The sequence below is a fragment of the Chiloscyllium plagiosum genome, chromosome 10 (assembly GCF_004010195.1).
Source record: "Chiloscyllium plagiosum isolate BGI_BamShark_2017 chromosome 10, ASM401019v2, whole genome shotgun sequence".
In the NCBI taxonomy this organism is placed as follows: domain Eukaryota; kingdom Metazoa; phylum Chordata; class Chondrichthyes; order Orectolobiformes; family Hemiscylliidae; genus Chiloscyllium; species Chiloscyllium plagiosum.
Window position 1 is genome coordinate 39,673,628 of NC_057719.1, and position 18,412 is coordinate 39,692,039.

Here is an 18,412-nt window from a genome sequence, read left to right on the forward strand (position 1 = left end):
GAGCTGCTGGAGCAGCTTTACTTTGTTTGCCTTATCCTGCTAGACCTGTTGTTTTTGTGTAACACAGTGATTTCTAAAACAGTAGGTCTTAAGACATGGGTATTATTGACAATTCCTACTTACTCTTGGGATAGTGGACTTTGTTCAAGTGTTGTGGTGAAATTGCTCCCATGATATTGATGGATGGGAAGTTCCAGAATTTTGACACCATGGTAATGATATAATGAGATTAGATGCTTAAGTTAGGATAGTGTGTGATTTTGAGGTTATGGTGTTCCCTTGTACCCACCTTCTAGGTATTGGAGTTTACCAATTTGAAAAGTGATACTGAGGAAGCCTTGATAAGTTGCTGCAGTGTGCCCAGTGAATAATATACTATACATCTGGCATATGCCAATGATGGTGAAGAGAGTCTTTAAACTATTGTATGGGGTAATAAAAAGAAGGACTGCTTTTTTTTGGCCAATGTTGTACTCTAGGAGCTGCAGCCATTCAGGCATTAACAATTATGGTTCACATTCTTTGCCTGTACCTTGTAGGCTTAGAGAGACTTCAGGGAGCCAGGAAGCAAATCACTCATCAGAGAATACCCAGCCTCTTGCTAGTGTTCAAGTTACTTCACTTGCATTCAATTAATGTTTTGAGTGTATTTAAACATAGTTGTGAAAAATATTGATCAAGGATAAATAAATAATTGCTTTATTGGTTTCAGGCATTTAAAATTGGAGTTTTATTGGACAGAATGGACACTGACCACTGTCTGAATTACTTCCTAATTAATGTAAGCTTTTTGTAATGTGTTATTAAGCAAAGACCAAGCAATAATAAATGTGAATCTGTTTATGTTATAGCACTCTGAGAAGAAATATTTGTCAAATGAGCCTTAAATAGCAATTACTCTTGATAAGGTTTGTGTGACTTTCAGCTTAGTCTATGTACATTCAAGTTTCTTGAGGTGAAAAATAAATTATCAGTTCAATTGATGCACAGCTGTATTAAAGGTGGGACTGCTAGAAAAATGAGAGGTAACTTCAGGCGGTTTAATGTAGCACAGAAATAACTTTATAATGATCAAACTGGCATTCATTTTGAAACACTGAAGTTGAACGGGTATAAGGAATATCTCCTTTTGTATTACAAGTGTTATGGATCTAAAAATGTTTTCTAATTTATTACATTCCTGATATAAGAAAGTAGTATACACAACTAGCTAGCCTCTAGACAAATTCCTGTAATGTGCAAAACATACATTGTATAGTAGGCATGTGGAATATTGATCCCAACAAGATATTTTCTTTCATGCTGAAAGACTGCTGGAACTGTTCCCAGCAAGAAAATGCACTGAGGATTTAGAGTTTTAAAAATAGATAACATCACTTACAGTATAACCCATATATTGTAGTTATCAAGTACCCAGGTCAGTTAACCTTGCAACATTGACAAATCTTTACAAGCAGCAAATGTTTTGTTTTGAGTGCGTTTTGTGTACTAAATTATGCTAAGATCAGTTGCTATATATTTATTTGGCATTTATATCAATGCACTTGAGATTACCTTGGCACATTATTATTACAAAAAATGTTTTCAGAATATTCAATTGCAGTGTTATAAAAATGCTTGGTGGTATCACTTTGTATTTTTGTACAATCAACATAAAATCAGTTAGTTTTGTGTAGAGACGCTTATTTCTCAACTTGACATTAGCTTCCCTGTGTGTGTATATTATGATTGAGTTTGTAATTTTAAGGAGTATTTGATAAGATGACCTCAGACTATTATTTAGTCTTGTATCTTTTTAATTTTGAACATGTGTTCAGGAAAGCATCAAACTAGCTGTATAATACTTAGCTTCCAGCAAAAGACAAATATTGTACAGTATAGGCTGGTAATTCACCTAAAGCTGGTATTTCAGTATATGTAAACCAAATGGCCCATTGAATATCTATCAACAGTGCATACACAAATACTACTTTTATCATGCCAGCTTTGATATCAACCCTTCTTAATTGATGAATAACTCAAAAGACTCAATGAGGGGCAATATGTTGAATTTAGATGAACAATTTGTAAAACTAGAGAAGGGGCTATTTATATTTTATCAATTAGTTTCCTGTAATATATTTGTTATTTGGAACATTTTCATAGCTAATAGTTGAGAACTAAGTCTTGTCTGAAGATGTGCTTGAATATTGCTGCACTGCCTAAGGTTAAAAAAGCTGCTAACACAGATCAGCATCCTGCCTTCAATATAAGGCTTTAAGTTAAAGTTCTATCTTGGTGCAAAATTTGTTGAACCTTAAATCTCAGTAATTCCTCACGCTCCATTTCATACTGCAGAGCATTATGGAATACTGATAAATCATATGCTTTTTGGAATCTTATTAGTTGAGAGAGGAGACATGATGGTTGGGAAAATATTTAATCGCAGGAACAATCAAAACTGTCATTTTACATCACAGTCTATCTACTAATGTGTTAATGAATGTTCTGTACACTTAATGCTGGAATAGAACTTATCAAGTTGATTAAAATACGTCAGTCAGCTCTGATTTCCAATTAATCCAAAAATGAATAGAATGTTGTTTGGTGAACATGTTAATAAACTAATCATTATGGCAAAAGTGTCTGTGATGTATCTTTACAAAATATCATTTTTATATTTGTACAAAATGACTGCCTGTCTGAAAAATAAGACACTAACTTACACATTTTTCTTTTCTCATGTTGTTCACTGAATCTGCCTGGAATGATTTCAGTGGATAAATAAAATGCTTTTTTAAAGTCCCATCAATCTGAAAGATCCATTGTTTTTGTCTAAGTAGAGCAATTACTTTATATTATAAAATAGGACGTGCTAGGAAAATTCAAACTATCAGCATCTGTGGAGAGAATTAACATTTTGTGTCTGAAGAGTTCTGAAGAACGGTCTTATCGGACTCAACCCAATACCTCTGTTTCTTTCTCCACACATGCTACCAGACCTGTTAAGTTTTTTTTCAGCGCTTTTTTTTGTTTAGATTTCCAGCATCCTCCATATTTTGGTTTTATTCGAGTCCTTTTGATGTGTGGGAGTTTCCCAGAATGAGCATCTGCTTTTCCAGTTTGTACAGTGAGTGGTTGAGTTGTACAGATTACGAAGGCCATAAATTCATGTTCTTATCTGTCCTGAGTTATTTTATGTCAGAGGAAGAAAGATACCATTATTAGGTTTGTTTTATTTTGTTCTAGATTTGTGAATGAAAGCCAATAATTTCTTGTGATTGCTATCCATGACCTCTTACTGGAAGCATGGTTGGGTCAATGTTGGCACCAATATGAAGCATGGTTGGGTCAATGTTGGCACCAATATGACTGAGTTCAGTTGTAATAATTCTGCTCTTTATTCTTCCACCACTGCTTCTGCCTCCCAATCCTTGAATAATTCTTGAATAATTGTAATAATTCTGCTCTTTATTCTTCCACCACTGCTTCTGCCTCCCAATCCTTGAATAATTGAAAAGCCAGCTAAAATGAAATTTATTTTTAAGACTGTCTTGAGTAAAGCTTTGGAGGTGCCTGGGATCTTGGGAGCTATACCCCAGCAAGGGAGAACAGCACCTTAATTAGAAACAACCCTAAATAGGTCAAGGATATGTGAGAACTTCTGTAATTATGTTTAGCTGCATTATTCAGTGTATCTGCTCGTGACTTACACTTTTTAAAAAAAATTAGAATTGCCAGATTGGTACTTTAAAACGTTTTCCCATATTTTCTGATGAATATTGATGCATAAATTATACAGCTTGATATTTTAGCTCTTTATATTTTAAAAAAAGTAGTTCTTTTATGTATTTCTGTTATCACCCTAACCTCTGACCAAGGATGGGAATGAATTTTCAGATTCTTTTGGATTGGGTTCCACAAAGTTCTTTTTCTTTCTTCATCCATGTAATGCTAATGTTGTTGGTTGACCCGAATTGTTTGCTCATTCCTAATTGTCCTTGACCTTAATGCCTTGCTGGACCATTTCAGAGGGGAGTTCAGAATCAACCTCTGAGGCCACTTGTGTTACATGAGCTAAGTCACATTCAGAAAATGAATTCATAATGTAGGATAGACTCACTATTTGTTGCTAGCTGCCTGTGTGTACAGTGCTCTATGCTTGGCTGCCTAATTCTTTGATCTTATGTCTCAAATCATCAATGAGATATTAATGAAAGGGCAGGACATCAGCTTCAAGTGAAAACACTATAGTGAAACTAAAGTGTTGTCTTTTTGCAGATGTCTTGGTTGCTTTGTTTTGACATGCTTCTGCTCCAGAGACTACTCTCATATACCTACTTTCAGCCCCTACTTGATTTACTGATATTTCTGGAAATAGTTATCAGTAATCCCAGTGCCAGAATACTTATGAATCACTTGTGAATCATTTGCATATTCACAATTAAGTCTTTGAAACCATTTTGAAATCCATTGATTTTAAATATATTTGTGATTTTTTTTTAACGTGTTGTGCAACACCTTTATTGTGCCTTTGATATTTTTAAAAAAACCTACCAACTGAGTCACATACCTATCTCTTTTGCTCTCCCTAAGCCCTTGGACCTGTTAGATACTAATTTTACTCACTTCTGTAGCTCCAGCATTGTTGTTTTTTGTGCTCAGGTAAGGGTACAAGAAATACATCAAAACTTGGTGGAGGAAATACAGTACCTCTGACAAAGCAACGTTCTGTGTGTACTGATCTGGAATGTCAGTTGCCTTAAGTTTATTGGCTCAAGTTGTGGCATATTTCTTGAGTACGCAGCACAAATTTTAGTTGTAACCATTCTCTCTCCTCACCATCAGAAGGTCAGATCTAAGTCCATTCCAGAGACCTGAGCATATAATATGGGCTGATATTTACAAAAGCACTGAAGGAGTGATGCATTGTTTGAGCTGACCATTTTTGAATGAGACATTAAGCCAAGTTCCTTCTGTCTGCCTGAGATGGATTCAAGAATTTAGGGAATGAATGCATCAGTATTGGTTGACAAAATATTTGAATCCACTGCTACATAGAAAGTTTTGAAAAACATGAGCTAGAATATTTTCGTACAATATTGTGAAGCCAAAGAATATTAGTGAACCATACTGGGTTTTAATGGCAATGAATACAATATTTTGTTATACAATGTTTTGTATGTTAATTCTTTGGTAAATCTGTCTCCAAATTATTTTTGAGATGTGTTGTTTGATATTTCGTTACACAGTTAATTAAACATTTCCACTTTTGGATAATTTAATAAATATATATTTGCAAATATTTACTTTCTGCAACTTCTAACCCAACTAAAACCAATTTACCCTATTACAAATATGTTTCATTTTTCTGCTTATACAGTGAGGTTTCCTAACAATCCTTTCTTCGTGTCCAATTCATTCTGGGTGTCACTGGTGCAGGAGAGTAGCATTGTTTCAGCTGTTGTCCACCCCATCTTTTTGTTTTTCTTCCCAAAGTGAATCACCTCGCACTTAGCTACATTGTATTCCATCTGCCACCTTTCTGCCCAGCTCTGCAGCTTCTCTATATCCTGCTGTAACCTGCCACATCCTTCCTCACTGTCAACAACTCCTCCGACTTTCGTATCATCCGCAAACTTGCTCACCCAACCTTCTAACCCCTCTTCCATGTCATTTATAAAAATGACAAACAGCAATGGTCCCAAAACAGATCCTTGCGGAACACCGCTAGTGACGGCCTCCATGAAGAAACTTTGCCATCAACTACTACCCTCTGTCTTCTTCCATCCAGCCAATTCCTAATCCAAACCTCCAACTCACCCTCAATGCCATATCTCCGTATTTTCTGCAGTAGCCTACCATGGGGAGGTAGGCTACTGCAGTTTATTGGCTCAAGTTGTGGCACATTTCTTGAGTACGCAGCACAAATTTTAGTTGTAACCATTCTCTCTCCTCACCATCAGAAGGTCAGATCTAAGTCCATTGCAGAGACCTGAGCATATAATATGGGCTGATATTTACAAAAGCACTGAAGGAGTGATGCATTGTTTGAGCTGACCATTTTTGAATGAGACATTAAGCCAAGTTCCTTCTGTCTGCCTGAGATGGATTCAAGAATTTAGGGAATGAATGCATCAGTATTGGTTGACAAAATATTTGAATCCACTGCTACATAGAAAGTTTTGAAAAACATGAGCTAGAATATTTTCGTACAATATTGTGAAGCCAAAGAATATTAGTGAACCATACTGGGTTTTAATGGCAATGAATACAATATTTTGTTATACAATGTTTTGTATGTTAATTCTTTGGTAAATCTGTCTCCAAATTATTTTTGAGATGTGTTGTTTGATATTTCGTTACACAGTTAATTAAACATTTCCACTTTTGGATAATTTAATAAATATATATTTGCAAATATTTACTTTCTGCAACTTCTAACCCAACTAAAACCAATTTACCCTATTACAAATATGTTTCATTTTTCTGCTTATACAGTGAGGTTTCCTAACAATCCTTTCTTCGTGTCCAATTCATTCTGGGTGTCACTGGTGCAGGAGAGTAGCATTGTTTCAGCTGTTGTCCATTTACTTTCATCCTGAAGCTGCCTGAGCTTTGGTCTTTGGAGGGTCGGTGTGGACTTGTTGGGCTGAAGGGCCTGTTTCCACACTGTAAGTAATCTAATCTAATCTAAATCTAATCTACTCTGCTAAACTGATGTCTATTCTTTATCCAACAATTTCGTCTAGTGAGCTGTTTTCATCACAAACCATTAATTTTCTGAACCCAAAAGAAACTGTCATTTGGTCATGGGTCAAATCTATCCAGTGCCTTAACCAAATTGCTCTATCCGTTCTCTATCCAAAAAAAAAGTCAGTGGTTTCTTTGTCTGTGTATCCACTGTGCCTCAAATGTTTTGGTATGGAAAATATTGTGCTGTAAATATTGACAACCTCCCTGGGAAATATGGCCCTCCTAATCTAATACTGGAAATAAATAGACAGCAGAAATAATGTGCTCCTATGTTACTGAAAGGGAAAATGGTAGAGACCATAACATTCTCTGAGACTGCACTGTGTTGGTGTGTAGAACACAGGAAACAGACATTACCTCAGTTTAGAAAACCTTTGACTGATCTTGGTAACTTGTTGTAAAACTGTATCAGTGTTGGGATAACAATTTTAACCAATGTTACACTCTGCCTTTCATATTGTAAATCAGCTCACTACCCCTTTCTGAAGGGTCAGTAAATTCTGGCCAAGCCAGTGAGGCTCGTGTTCTATGAATGATTTTATTTTAAGAAAGTATTAATCATTTGACTTAGACTATTTTGGAAGAATTCTGAAAACTAAGCATTCACATTTTTATTTTATAGACTCAGAGTTAAACAGCACAGAAACAGACCTTTAGGTCCCACTCATCAACGCCTACCAGCTATTCGAAAGTGCCATTTGCCAGTATTTGGCCCATATCCCTCTAAACCCTTTCCTATTCACAAAACCATGCAGATGCCTCTTAAACATTGTCCACCACTTCCTCTGGCACCACCTTCTGTGTGAGAAAGTTGTTCTTCAGGTTCTTTTTTAAATCTATTCCCTCTCAACCTTAAACCTATGTGCTGTAGTTTTGGACTGCCCTACCCTGGGAAAAAGACCTTGCCTATTCTCTCTATTTATGCCCCTCATGATTTTATAAACTCCTATAAGGCCATTCTATAATTTCTGTAACCTCAATTTTCTGAGAGTCATCTCTGGGAGAGGTTGGCTAATTGCTAGTTCCATTGATACATTGGTGCCACTGAATAGAACATGCAGTGGCTGCATCAGTCTGTACAACTACCAAAAGACTCACCCTGACAGTGAAAGAGAGTCATCCTTGTCTGCAAGGGACCGCCGATGGTGATGGTGGTGCTAACACCATTTTGTTTCAGATAACCATTATTCATGTATGAGTCGTGCCATCTGGTATTGGAAGGTAATTAACTATGCAAATGAGAGGATTGTAGAATTAGGCATATGAATCCAATTCTCATTAATTTAAAATTGAATGGCGACCTTTCTTCCGTGTGTTTACTCACTGTCCTATTTTTAAGAATCTATTCCAACATTGATAGATTTGTTAAAACATTAGAGCATTGGTCCTATTCTTCTTTTAAGATTCATTTGTGCAAGTTGTCTGGAACAGGTTTTTTTTTGATTAGATTACTTACAGTGTGGAAACAGGCCCTTTGGCCCAACAAGTCCACACTGACCCGCCAAAGTGCAACCCACCCAGACCAATCCCCCTACATTTACCCCATCACCTAACACTACGGGCAATTTAGCATGGCCAGTTCACCTAACCTGCACATTTTTGGACTGTGGGAGGAAACTGGAACACCTGGAGGAAACCCATGCAGACACGGGGAGAATGTGCAAACTCCACACAGTCAGTCGCCTGAGGCAGGAATTGAATCCGGGTCTCTGGCACTGTGAGGCAGCAGTGCTAACCATTTACTTCCAGAGTACTTAAGTATTATTACACACTATTTGAGGAGATTTTCCATTATTCTTCCTGAAATTCTGACATGGTAAACTGTCTGTCTCGTTTCTAAATAAAGATAATGTGACTTAGATAATTAACAATCTTGCCTTGTCTCTGGATATCATGGTTAAATGGATCAATACTTTGCTTTTACTCTCTCTTTGCTTTTTCCAAATATTTTTGTCTTTTGATTTTTTTCTTTACCCCTCTTTCATACCAGAGGTCCTCACTTAAAGTTGTGGTTGTGTGTCTGAAAATAACAACTTTAAATGAATGAAGCAAAAACTGAAGTTTCTGGAAAGAACTCAGCAGATGTGGCAGCATCCGTGATTAGAAAGCAGAGTTAACATTTCAGGTCCAGTGACCTTCCTTCAGTACTGATTGTAGCTGGGAAACAGTTAGTATATATGTCGAAGATGGGGTTGGGAGAGGGAGGAGAGTAAACGGTAGGGAGATTTGGAATGCAGAGAGAGAGAGAATAGCAGTTGGGCAGTCAAAACAATAGGTAAAGGTCAGCCTAGTATAATCCATGTTTTCTCATTGGGACCTCAGTGGTTGACAATGTGTTGTTTGAAGACAAGGCCTGGTGTTTGGGTTTGAGGTAAGGACATAAGAGAATATGGATTAGTGGTGCTGGAAGAGCACAGCAGTTCAGGCAGCATCCAAGGAGCTCCTCGGATGCTGCCTGAACTGCTGTGCTCTTCCAGCACCACTAATTCAGAATCTGGTTTCCAGAATCTGCAGTCATTGTTTTTACCTCATAAAAGAATATGCTCAGGCCCTAAAATTTATTGAACTTGATTTGAATCCTGAAGGCTGCAAGGTCCCCAAGCTGGAAGAACAACATCTCATTTTCTGCTTTTGCTGAGCTTCACTCGAGTATTGAAGCAAGCCTGAGAAAGAGATTTTGGTCAGGGAACGTGATGGTGTGTTGAAGTGGCTCTGAACAATATCTGTGTCTCAGGGTTGCTGCAGTGCTCCAGTGAAGCTCAGCACAAGCTGGAAGAACAGCATCACATTTTCTGCTTGGGCAATCTTTGGCCTCCGAACTCAATATTGAGCTCAATTTTTTTTTTAGGGCCTAAGCACCTTCTCCCATGTCCTTATCTAACATGCACACACCAGATATTGTCATCACATGGGCTGCTACCACAAACAACCACTAATTAGTCAGCCACTAATGGTCCCCCTTAGCAGCTATTGATTCTCCCAAGACTGACTTTTAGCCATTTCTTTATCCGACTCTTGTTCTCTGTATTTGGGCTCTATCTCCACATATCGTTTACTCCCCCACCAGCCCCCTCTCGGATAATCTTCAGCAGATAACCTTGGTTATCCAAACAAGATCGCAAGGTTAATTCAACATCTCAATTGAATTAGGAAAATTCTGTTCCTCATCCACTCAATGCATCATTTTGTAAATTTTGAACAGGAATATAGATGCAAGTATGCTTTAATAAATAATTAACTTCAAATATATACTCAAGATGTGACGTTAGGGTTAAGCCTTACAATTTTCATAAAAGGCTGTCCGTTACTCTCTTCCTCCTCGCCACCCCCACAATCTTCAGCAATTTTCATTTGTTTCTGATTTCTAGTACCCATAGGTTTTTGGGGTTTTTTTGCTGAGCTTTATATGAAACATTGATTTCCCCTAGGAATAAATGATAAACTGAATTCAAGTTCCAGTGGACCTTCCTTAGCAGACAAAAACTAAAACATTAAAGCCACAGCCTATAAATTGAAAACTGTAGTTTAAATAGCTAAATTCAGACATTGACAGATGAAATATGTTTAAAATACATTTTTCTTGTATATTTTTAAATTTAACATGGTACTGTTTTTGCATAATTGCCTGTAGTGAAGCAGTCAAGAGTGGAACAGGCGCACTGGTGACCAGTGATTGTGTGAAGGGCCTATACTTATTGGTTCCTGGCTGCTACTTGGGTCATTGCTTACTCCTGATATCATCCTACCATTATTTGGTGTTCTTTTCCTCTCAGGTTTTATCGGGCTGTGCTGTAGTAAAGAGTGTCCATTCTTCTAAATTTGTATGTAACCTTTAGCTGTGAATTTCTAAATGTCCTACTATAGTGGAATAATAAGAGCAAATATTGAATATATAAAATAACAAATCTGATATTTTTGTTGCTTTTTTCAGAATTTGGCTATCGTTGCATTCCATTCTCAGAAATGAGTTTTGTGGAATATAGAGATGTCATTCAGAATGGTGACACTGCCATTATCTTCCTCGGTCATGACTCAATGTTTGCCATCAAAGTTCAGCAAGGTGGTTCAACACAGACAAAATATGGGGCTATCAAGCACTCTGCTGACCTAATTGGGAAAAAATATGGGTCAAAAGTTACATGTAGCAAAGGAGGGTGGGTGTATATACTGCACCCTACTCCAGAACTCTGGACTGTGACTCTACCTCATCGGACCCAGATTCTGTATTCCACTGATATTTCTATGATCATTATGATGCTCGAATTGAAACCAGGATCGATTGTCTGTGAGTCAGGTAGGTTGTTTCAGTGATGTAAAAATTTGCAATCTTGGATTAGAAGGGATATCCATGCATATTGCAAAGTTATTTATAATTTCAAATTTTCCAAAGCATGTTCGTTCATCTTGGATGTGGAGCTTCAATTGCTCACTTCTTATGTTTAATTTTTGAGCATGACCATTTTCATATCTTCTCAATGAATTACAGTAGAAACTGAATGCTGCATTTCTTGTTTAGGACTATGAAAAGTTTTACAGAAATAACTTATTCATCTTGCATGGCACACTTGCTGGACATAATTATATATTATTATACTCTGAACTCTGCATCTTTAATGGAAATGTTAGAGTTTTTTCTATATGGTTAAATAGTTATTTAAAATCTCGTGGATTTGTAGGGTAAGATCGCTTCCTCCCTCAAACCAGTATCATTTAAATACTATATTTAAAAAAAACCTTCTGACTAGTGTTATGTTGTTGTGGAATATTGCTACTGCAAATGTCACTACTGCCAGGAAGATGGAGTACAAAAGTATAGGATTCTTGCTACAATTATATAGGGCATTAGTGAGATCTTGAATACTGGTCACACCTTTTACTTAAGCAAGGATACACTTGTATTCAAAGCAATTCAAAGAAGGTTGATTCCTTGGATGAAGGGGTTGCCTTGAGGAAAGGCTGAGGAGGTTGGGCCTATTCTTATCAGAGTTTGGACCAATTCTCATTGGAGTTTTGAAGAATGAGAGTGAGACTGGTTTAAATCAATGGCCTCCTATTTAAGATGGATTTGATGATTAACTTCTCATCATAGTATTGTTAATGACAGCAGTGGAGGCTAGGTCATTGAATATATTACAGTTAGACATTTTTTTGACAAGGGAATTGTGGGTTTTTTTTTTAAGGAGACTAGCAGAAAAGTGTAGGTAAGGCCACAAATCAGAGCAGTCATAATCTTATTGAATGGCAGAGCAGGCTGGAAGGGCCAATCAGCTCCTATTTCTTTTATGAATAGTTCTATTTGTTTGCACTCCAAAGGTAATTCACGTTAAGTGCTTTGATGTGTTTTGTTACATAAATGCAAGTGTTTCCTTGGACCCTGCCTTATGGAGTTTATAACCCGTTACGTCTTATGAGACAATTCTGTTTTGCTTCTTTACTTTGTGGTATTAGTTGAGGCTGAACTGGATTTAACTTGTCTTAGTTGGCTGCCCTCAACCTGTCCCTCTTCCTTCCCGCCTACCTATTGCACATTCGGTTACTTCCGCCCCCATCAAGCCCCAGCCCCAGCTCCACCCCCCTCCCATTTATCTCTCCACCCCCTCGACTCGCAGCCCCATTCCTGATGAAGGGCTTTTGCCTGAAATATCGATTCTCCTGCTCCTCAGATGCTGCCTGACCTGCTATGCTTTTCCAGCACCACACTCTCGACTCTAATCTCCAGCATCTGCAGTGCACACTTTCACCTTGTTGCTTTTAATCTTTATTTTTCCATTTCAGTCTCAATTTAATGTGCTTTACTTTATTGAGAATATACTTTGAATACGAGGTTACTTAATTCATGAGGAAATATGTCATCAATTTTAAGATGACCTGAGGTGCTCAGACTTCTGTGTTGCAAGTTCAAAGTTTCATGGCAATCTGAAATGAATAGAGGAAATTTACTTAAAAAAATGAAAAGAAGATTAAAGGAAATGTCAACTTTTAGTCTTCCACAGCTGTCTTGAGCAGTGTTGTCAAATTACCAGAGTAATGTTTTATTCTTGTTTTGGGTGGAATATAATGTCTGATACAGGAGACCAATAGGATAGAAGAAAATAACTTATTGAAAGTAGAGACCAAGTGAATAGGTACTTTAGGTACAGTTGAAGCAATTATGGAAATTACAGGAGAAGGTAGCCAAAGTCCTTGCAAGTATTTACTTATGAACATAAGAGTCTTAAATCAGTAGTGTGTCCAAATTACATTCAATCTTGTTTTTACACTGTACCATACTCAGAGCAATTTTATTTTTCATTTCAGTCTTGTATTGATTACAAAACTGATCTAATAGTTCAATTTTTTTAAAACAAGGAAGACTTGCACAGCGCTTTTTGAAGAATCAGATTTCCCAACGTACTTTATGCCAATGGAGTACCTTTGTTATGTAGTCACTATCAAAAAATAAATTCTCAATACCTAATTTGTGTCTCTAGGACAAGATTGGATGTCTTGAAAAAGAAAGGAGAGTACTTAAATATAGTCTATTAAAATCTATTATAAAAATGGTGATGAGAGCTTGCTGTTATTTGCAAACTGAACAGAAATTTCCAGTGATGGCACCTGCAGAGTCAAACATGAAATTCTTGAAATTGCAGTGAGATACACAGCTTTTCCATGGCACTGTGAAAATGGCATATCATTGTCTGGTTAAATACTTAAAGAAACTTAGTAACATTACATTTATGTACTAGCTATGTTGATACAAGTCAAAAACACCAAAAAGGTTCATTCTCATCCCTTCCACTGACAGTACCTGGTTAATTGCATGATATCACAAAGATGGGCAGAGGGATATGTTGTGTCAAGAAAGGCTTCAGACTTAGGAGAGTGAGCAAAGAAGTGGCAGATCGAATGCACTGTGGAAAAGTATGAGGTTTTGCACTTTGGTGGGAGGAATCGAGGCATATATTATTTTCGCAAAAGGAAGGCTTTGGAAATCTGAAGCACAACGGGACTTGGGAGTCCTAGTTTCTGAAGCTCCGAAAGTTAACAAGCAAGTTCACTTGGCAGTTAGGAAGACAAACACAGTTTTAGCATTCATTTTGAGAGGGCCAGGATACCAGTGCCGTGATGTACTGTTGAGATGTATAAGACTCTGGTCAGATTGCATTTGGAATATTGCGAGCAGTTTTGTGCCCCAAATCTCAGTTGTTGGCCTTAGAGGAGCTTTGTAAGAATGATCCTGGGGATGAAGAGCTTGTCACATGAGGAGCAGTTAAGGAATCTTGGTCTGTATTTGATTAGAGTTTAGAGGATGAGAGGGAACTGATTGAAATTTGCAGAATACTGAGGGACCTGGATAAATTGGACATGGAGAAGATGTTTCCACTAGTAGAAGAGACTAGGCCCCAGGGCACAGCCTCTTTTAGAACTGAGATGAAGAAGAATTTCTTCAAGCAGAGTGTGATAAATATGTGGAACTCATTGTTGCAAAAGACTGTGGAAGCCAAGTCAGTGAGTGAGGCCAAGACCTTGATTAGTAGAGGATCAAGGGCTATGGGGAGAAGGCAAGAGAATGGGGTTGAGAATCTTATCAACCATGACTGAATGACAGAGCAGACTCAAATGGGCTAATGCAGCTCCTGTATCTATGATCTTACGTTTTAATTATTTCTAAACCTCCTCTGTGGCACTGGAATGCAATTTTAATAAGTTTATTGGTGATGCTAAACTTACTCCTTTGTCTCTATGTATGTGTGTAAGTCTTTTTGCTTGCTCGCTCGCTCACTCTGATTGCTTACTGCACCCCCTCCCCTCCATCCAATCTATCTTTCCCATTACTTATTTAGGTTTTCATAGATATTTGAATTCACTATTCCAATGTAAACCTCCCTGGATCAGATGCCAAAGTGCTCACTAGCATTTTGCAATTTTGTTTGTGAAGGCCTGTTCACAAAAATCCCAGATCCCTTTTAGAAGACAATACGTTATTTGGCTAATTGCAACTTACTGTGTTCAAACCTGAGGAGAATCTGTAGGTATGTTAAAGTTGAACAAATGGCTAGTGCTGTTTATTCACCACTCACAACAAAATCTGACCAAATAAGAATGAGCTCTCTAATTGAGTTCCTGGTCCATTTTATTTTACATAAAAAGAAATACACCAAATAAATTTAGATGTGAACAGTATCTAATACTTCACAAAAATAATAATGAAAATAAGACCCTTAAATAAATCTTTCTTCTTCATACATAACTCAAATGATGAAAATCTAGTTGACTTGTTTCCCTCCAGAAAGTTAGCAGAATGTACAATATGTATATTTTTCAAAAGAAAGTTTTGTATTATCACCAGAAATGCAGCGATGTCATTTTGAGCATTGTTTTATCTAATCTAATCTCAAATTCTAATGATCATGAACACTTTTTTTTTGCACATTGAAAAACTTCTTCAAAATTTAATAAATATGATCACTGTTTAACTTTCCTGCTGTGTATAGAGTTTCACTAAGTTGAACTAGAAAGAAAGTTACCCAAAGTAAGAGTTAAACTATTTCTCCTGCATGTGTGTAGGAGCGAAGATCCAAGTTGAGGATATGCAGGAAGCTATTCTTCTTCTAACAATAGTCTGTATGTGCTGCCAGATACCTGATACCTTGTCCAGAAAGAGCTTAAAAAATGTCCTTGAGAGTGAGATATTTGTTGTAGAAGGTCAGACCTTTCTATAGGTAGATTAGTTATTAAAAGAATGCAGCATAAAACTGAGTATTGCCGAAGGGAATTCATGTGACTTGTGCTCTGAACAAGGTGATACAATGCAATAACATTCGTTAAACAACAGTATTCACCTAAATGAAAATAATAGGCTAGATAAATATCCATACCAACTAGACTGACTTTACTTCAATCTCATTTATACATTTTTAAAAAAAATATTGTTCCTTTAGGGAGTGTAAAAGACTAAATTTGTTTTTTTTTCCTCCATAATATATTCAAGAAAAGTTCATGGGTCAACCTATTTTTATATGGATGTAAATCTATTAGCCAAATTTAAATATGAGCTCTTATTTACCAATGATAATTTTGATTGAAAGAGTAAATGAGACTGATGAGTCTGTATGAGGTCTCTGCAAGAACAACTGTTAATCCCACTCTGCTAGTCCCAATCTCCTGCCTATTCCCATAGCCGAGTTTTTTATTTCTGTATTGCTGAAAAGTGACATGTTGCTGAAGGTTTTTGTCTTGCACTCCTTCTCAACAAATACTAGAATGCTAAATTTCAAATGTTCACAACAAACGTGAGGTGATGCATTTTGGAAGATCCAATTAATGACTGAACTATACGGTAAATGGAAAAGCCCTGGGAAAAATTGATATAGAGAGAGATCTGAATGTTCAGGTCCATTGTACCCTGAAGGGTACAATGCAAGTCGATAGAGTGGTCAAGAAGACATACAGAATGCTTTCTTTAGATGGGGTATTCAGTACAAGAGTTGGCAGGTCATGTTACAGTTGCATAGAACTTTGGCTCAGCTACATTTGGAATACTGCGTACAGTTCTGGTCACCACATTACCAAAAGGATGCTTTGGAGAGGGTGCAGAGGAGGTTCACCAGGATGTTGCCTGGTATGGAGGGTGCTAGCTATGAAGAGAGGTTAAGTAGATTAGGATTATCATCATTAGAAAGACTGAGGTTGAGAGGAGACCTGATTGAGGCCTACAAAATCATGAGAGAGGTAGTCAAGGTGAATAGCAAGGAGCCTTTTCCCATAGTGGGGGACTCATTTACTAGGGGTCACAGGTTCAAGGTGAGAGGGGAAAAGTTTAAGGGCAATATGCATGGAAAGTTCTTTATGCAGATGGTGGTGGGTGCCTGGAATATGATGCCAACAGAGGTGGTAGAGGCGGGCATGATGGCGTCATTTAAAATGTATCTAGACAGACATATGAATCGGCAGGGAGCAGAGGGATAAAGATCCTTAGAAAATAGGCAACAAGTTCGGATAGAGGATCTGGATCCTCGCAGGCTTGGAGGGCCAAAGGGCCTGTTCCTATGCTGTAAATTTCATTGTTCTTTGTAATTCTTCGACAAAAGGGTGCAGTTTGTTTGCAGGTTAATTCTGGCTGAGGCATTGCAGTGCAGAAAGTGCAGAGAACGGCAAGTTATTTGAGCTCCTGGGTGACTCAAAAGGAGTGCAAAGCTTGAACATACTGCAGGAATGGCCTGTGAATGACTGTTGCCACTTCCAACAAGTGTAAATGAACCACATTACGAACTTGACTGATGATCGAGTTACGTCGGACATTAGTTGTAAGATATGATTTGGTGGGTTTTGCTATGTTAAGTTCTGGGGCAGCTCTACCATTTTTCTTTCACTAACGCAGAGGTCGACACTGCAAGGTCAACCTGGCATGGTGTGTTTTTGTTGTTTGAGATCGATGCCAGGTAGTCAGTCCGGTTTTGTTGTTGTTTAATTTTTCTGTAGCACTTTGATACACCTGAATGGCTTGCTCTTTCAAAGGTTGCTTTAAGAGTTAACTACACTGATATCTCACATAACCCGACTGGTTAAGGAAACAGATTTTCTTCCCTGAAGGAGACAGCTGAGCCAGTCATTTTATGACATTCCAGCAGTTTCTTGTTCACCATTGAAATTAGTTTTATTCCAGATTTATTAATTAATTTGAATTTAAATTCCCTTAACTGACATTGTGAGATTTGAACTTTGTTTTGGAGCATTTTTCTGAGTCTGTGGATTTCAAGTGGACACGATTACTACGTTTTCATTCCGTCTGCATTATTTTGACTTCAAATTGAGAAAATAAATTGAGTTTGTTCTTTCCTGTAGTCTTGAAACCTTGCACAAATTCTGATTACTTTGCATCCTCCTAAAGATGGTACTTCCGTGAATATTTGGGAGAACAGGAATGGTTAGTATTGCTGTCAGCCTTTTATTGTTTTATGAAAAACTCCTGAAAGCTGTGGTCTCAGATGGTGGCTGGGTACTGAAATCTACAACTTGATGAGTCTCTTCACCTGGAAGAGATGGCCCTAGGATTGCCCACAAACAGTTTGAGCTTTACATAGCATTGAGAAAGCATTCTTTCTTTCGTAGGTATTCCAAACCTAGAAAACACTACTGTATAGATAGTTATTAACCGTTTCTTTATAAATGTGGTTATTAACTAAATTATGTTACCAACATTATGGCCAGAACTACGTAAACAGCTTAGCGAACGTGATAGTTGAGGGATTTCCAAACACAGATGAAAATTTTAGTTGGTTTGCTGCTGCTTTTCTACTTCTGTTTCCATGTTGTACAGCTCTATGGCTCCAGTCTTTAAAAAAAATTTGCAACGATGTCAATGTGGCCATATACTTCAGAACATCAGTCATATTGTGTACAAGTGAGGTATGGAATAAATGTGACTTAGTTCTGGATTTTTCAAGGTAAAATCACTGTAACATTAATCCTACACATTTTGAGGCTTTGATTTTACAAAATGGCAGGCCAAGTCATAATGGCATGGTGATACAATTTTTTTAATTACAATAAATTCATACTCCTTCATTGGCTAGGAATTGACCAGCAGTTAAATGATTTAGTATTTGTTTTTGTTCTAGGCAGAATATTTTTATAAATAAAATTCTCTTTGCAGGACTGTTCCATGTATTTATTTGTCACATATTTGCTCAAG

General features: G+C 37.3%; 1 protein-coding gene across 2 annotated transcripts in view; it reads left to right on the top strand.

The window, feature by feature from the left end:
- trmt61a (tRNA methyltransferase 61A) overlaps window positions 1-18,412 on the top strand; it is a 37,688-nt gene that overhangs the window by 5,762 nt on the left and 13,514 nt on the right. The window contains exons 1-2 of one of the 2 annotated variants that reach the window (XM_043697505.1): window positions 6,499-6,653; window positions 10,667-11,029. In XM_043697505.1, coding sequence (XP_043553440.1) covers window positions 10,699-11,029 — 331 coding nt within the window. In that variant the 5' untranslated portion in view covers window positions 6,499-6,653; window positions 10,667-10,698. Of the gene's footprint in view, window positions 1-6,498; window positions 6,654-10,666; window positions 11,030-18,412 lie in introns of those variants that run through there. The other variant, XM_043697504.1, reaches the window with a different exon arrangement.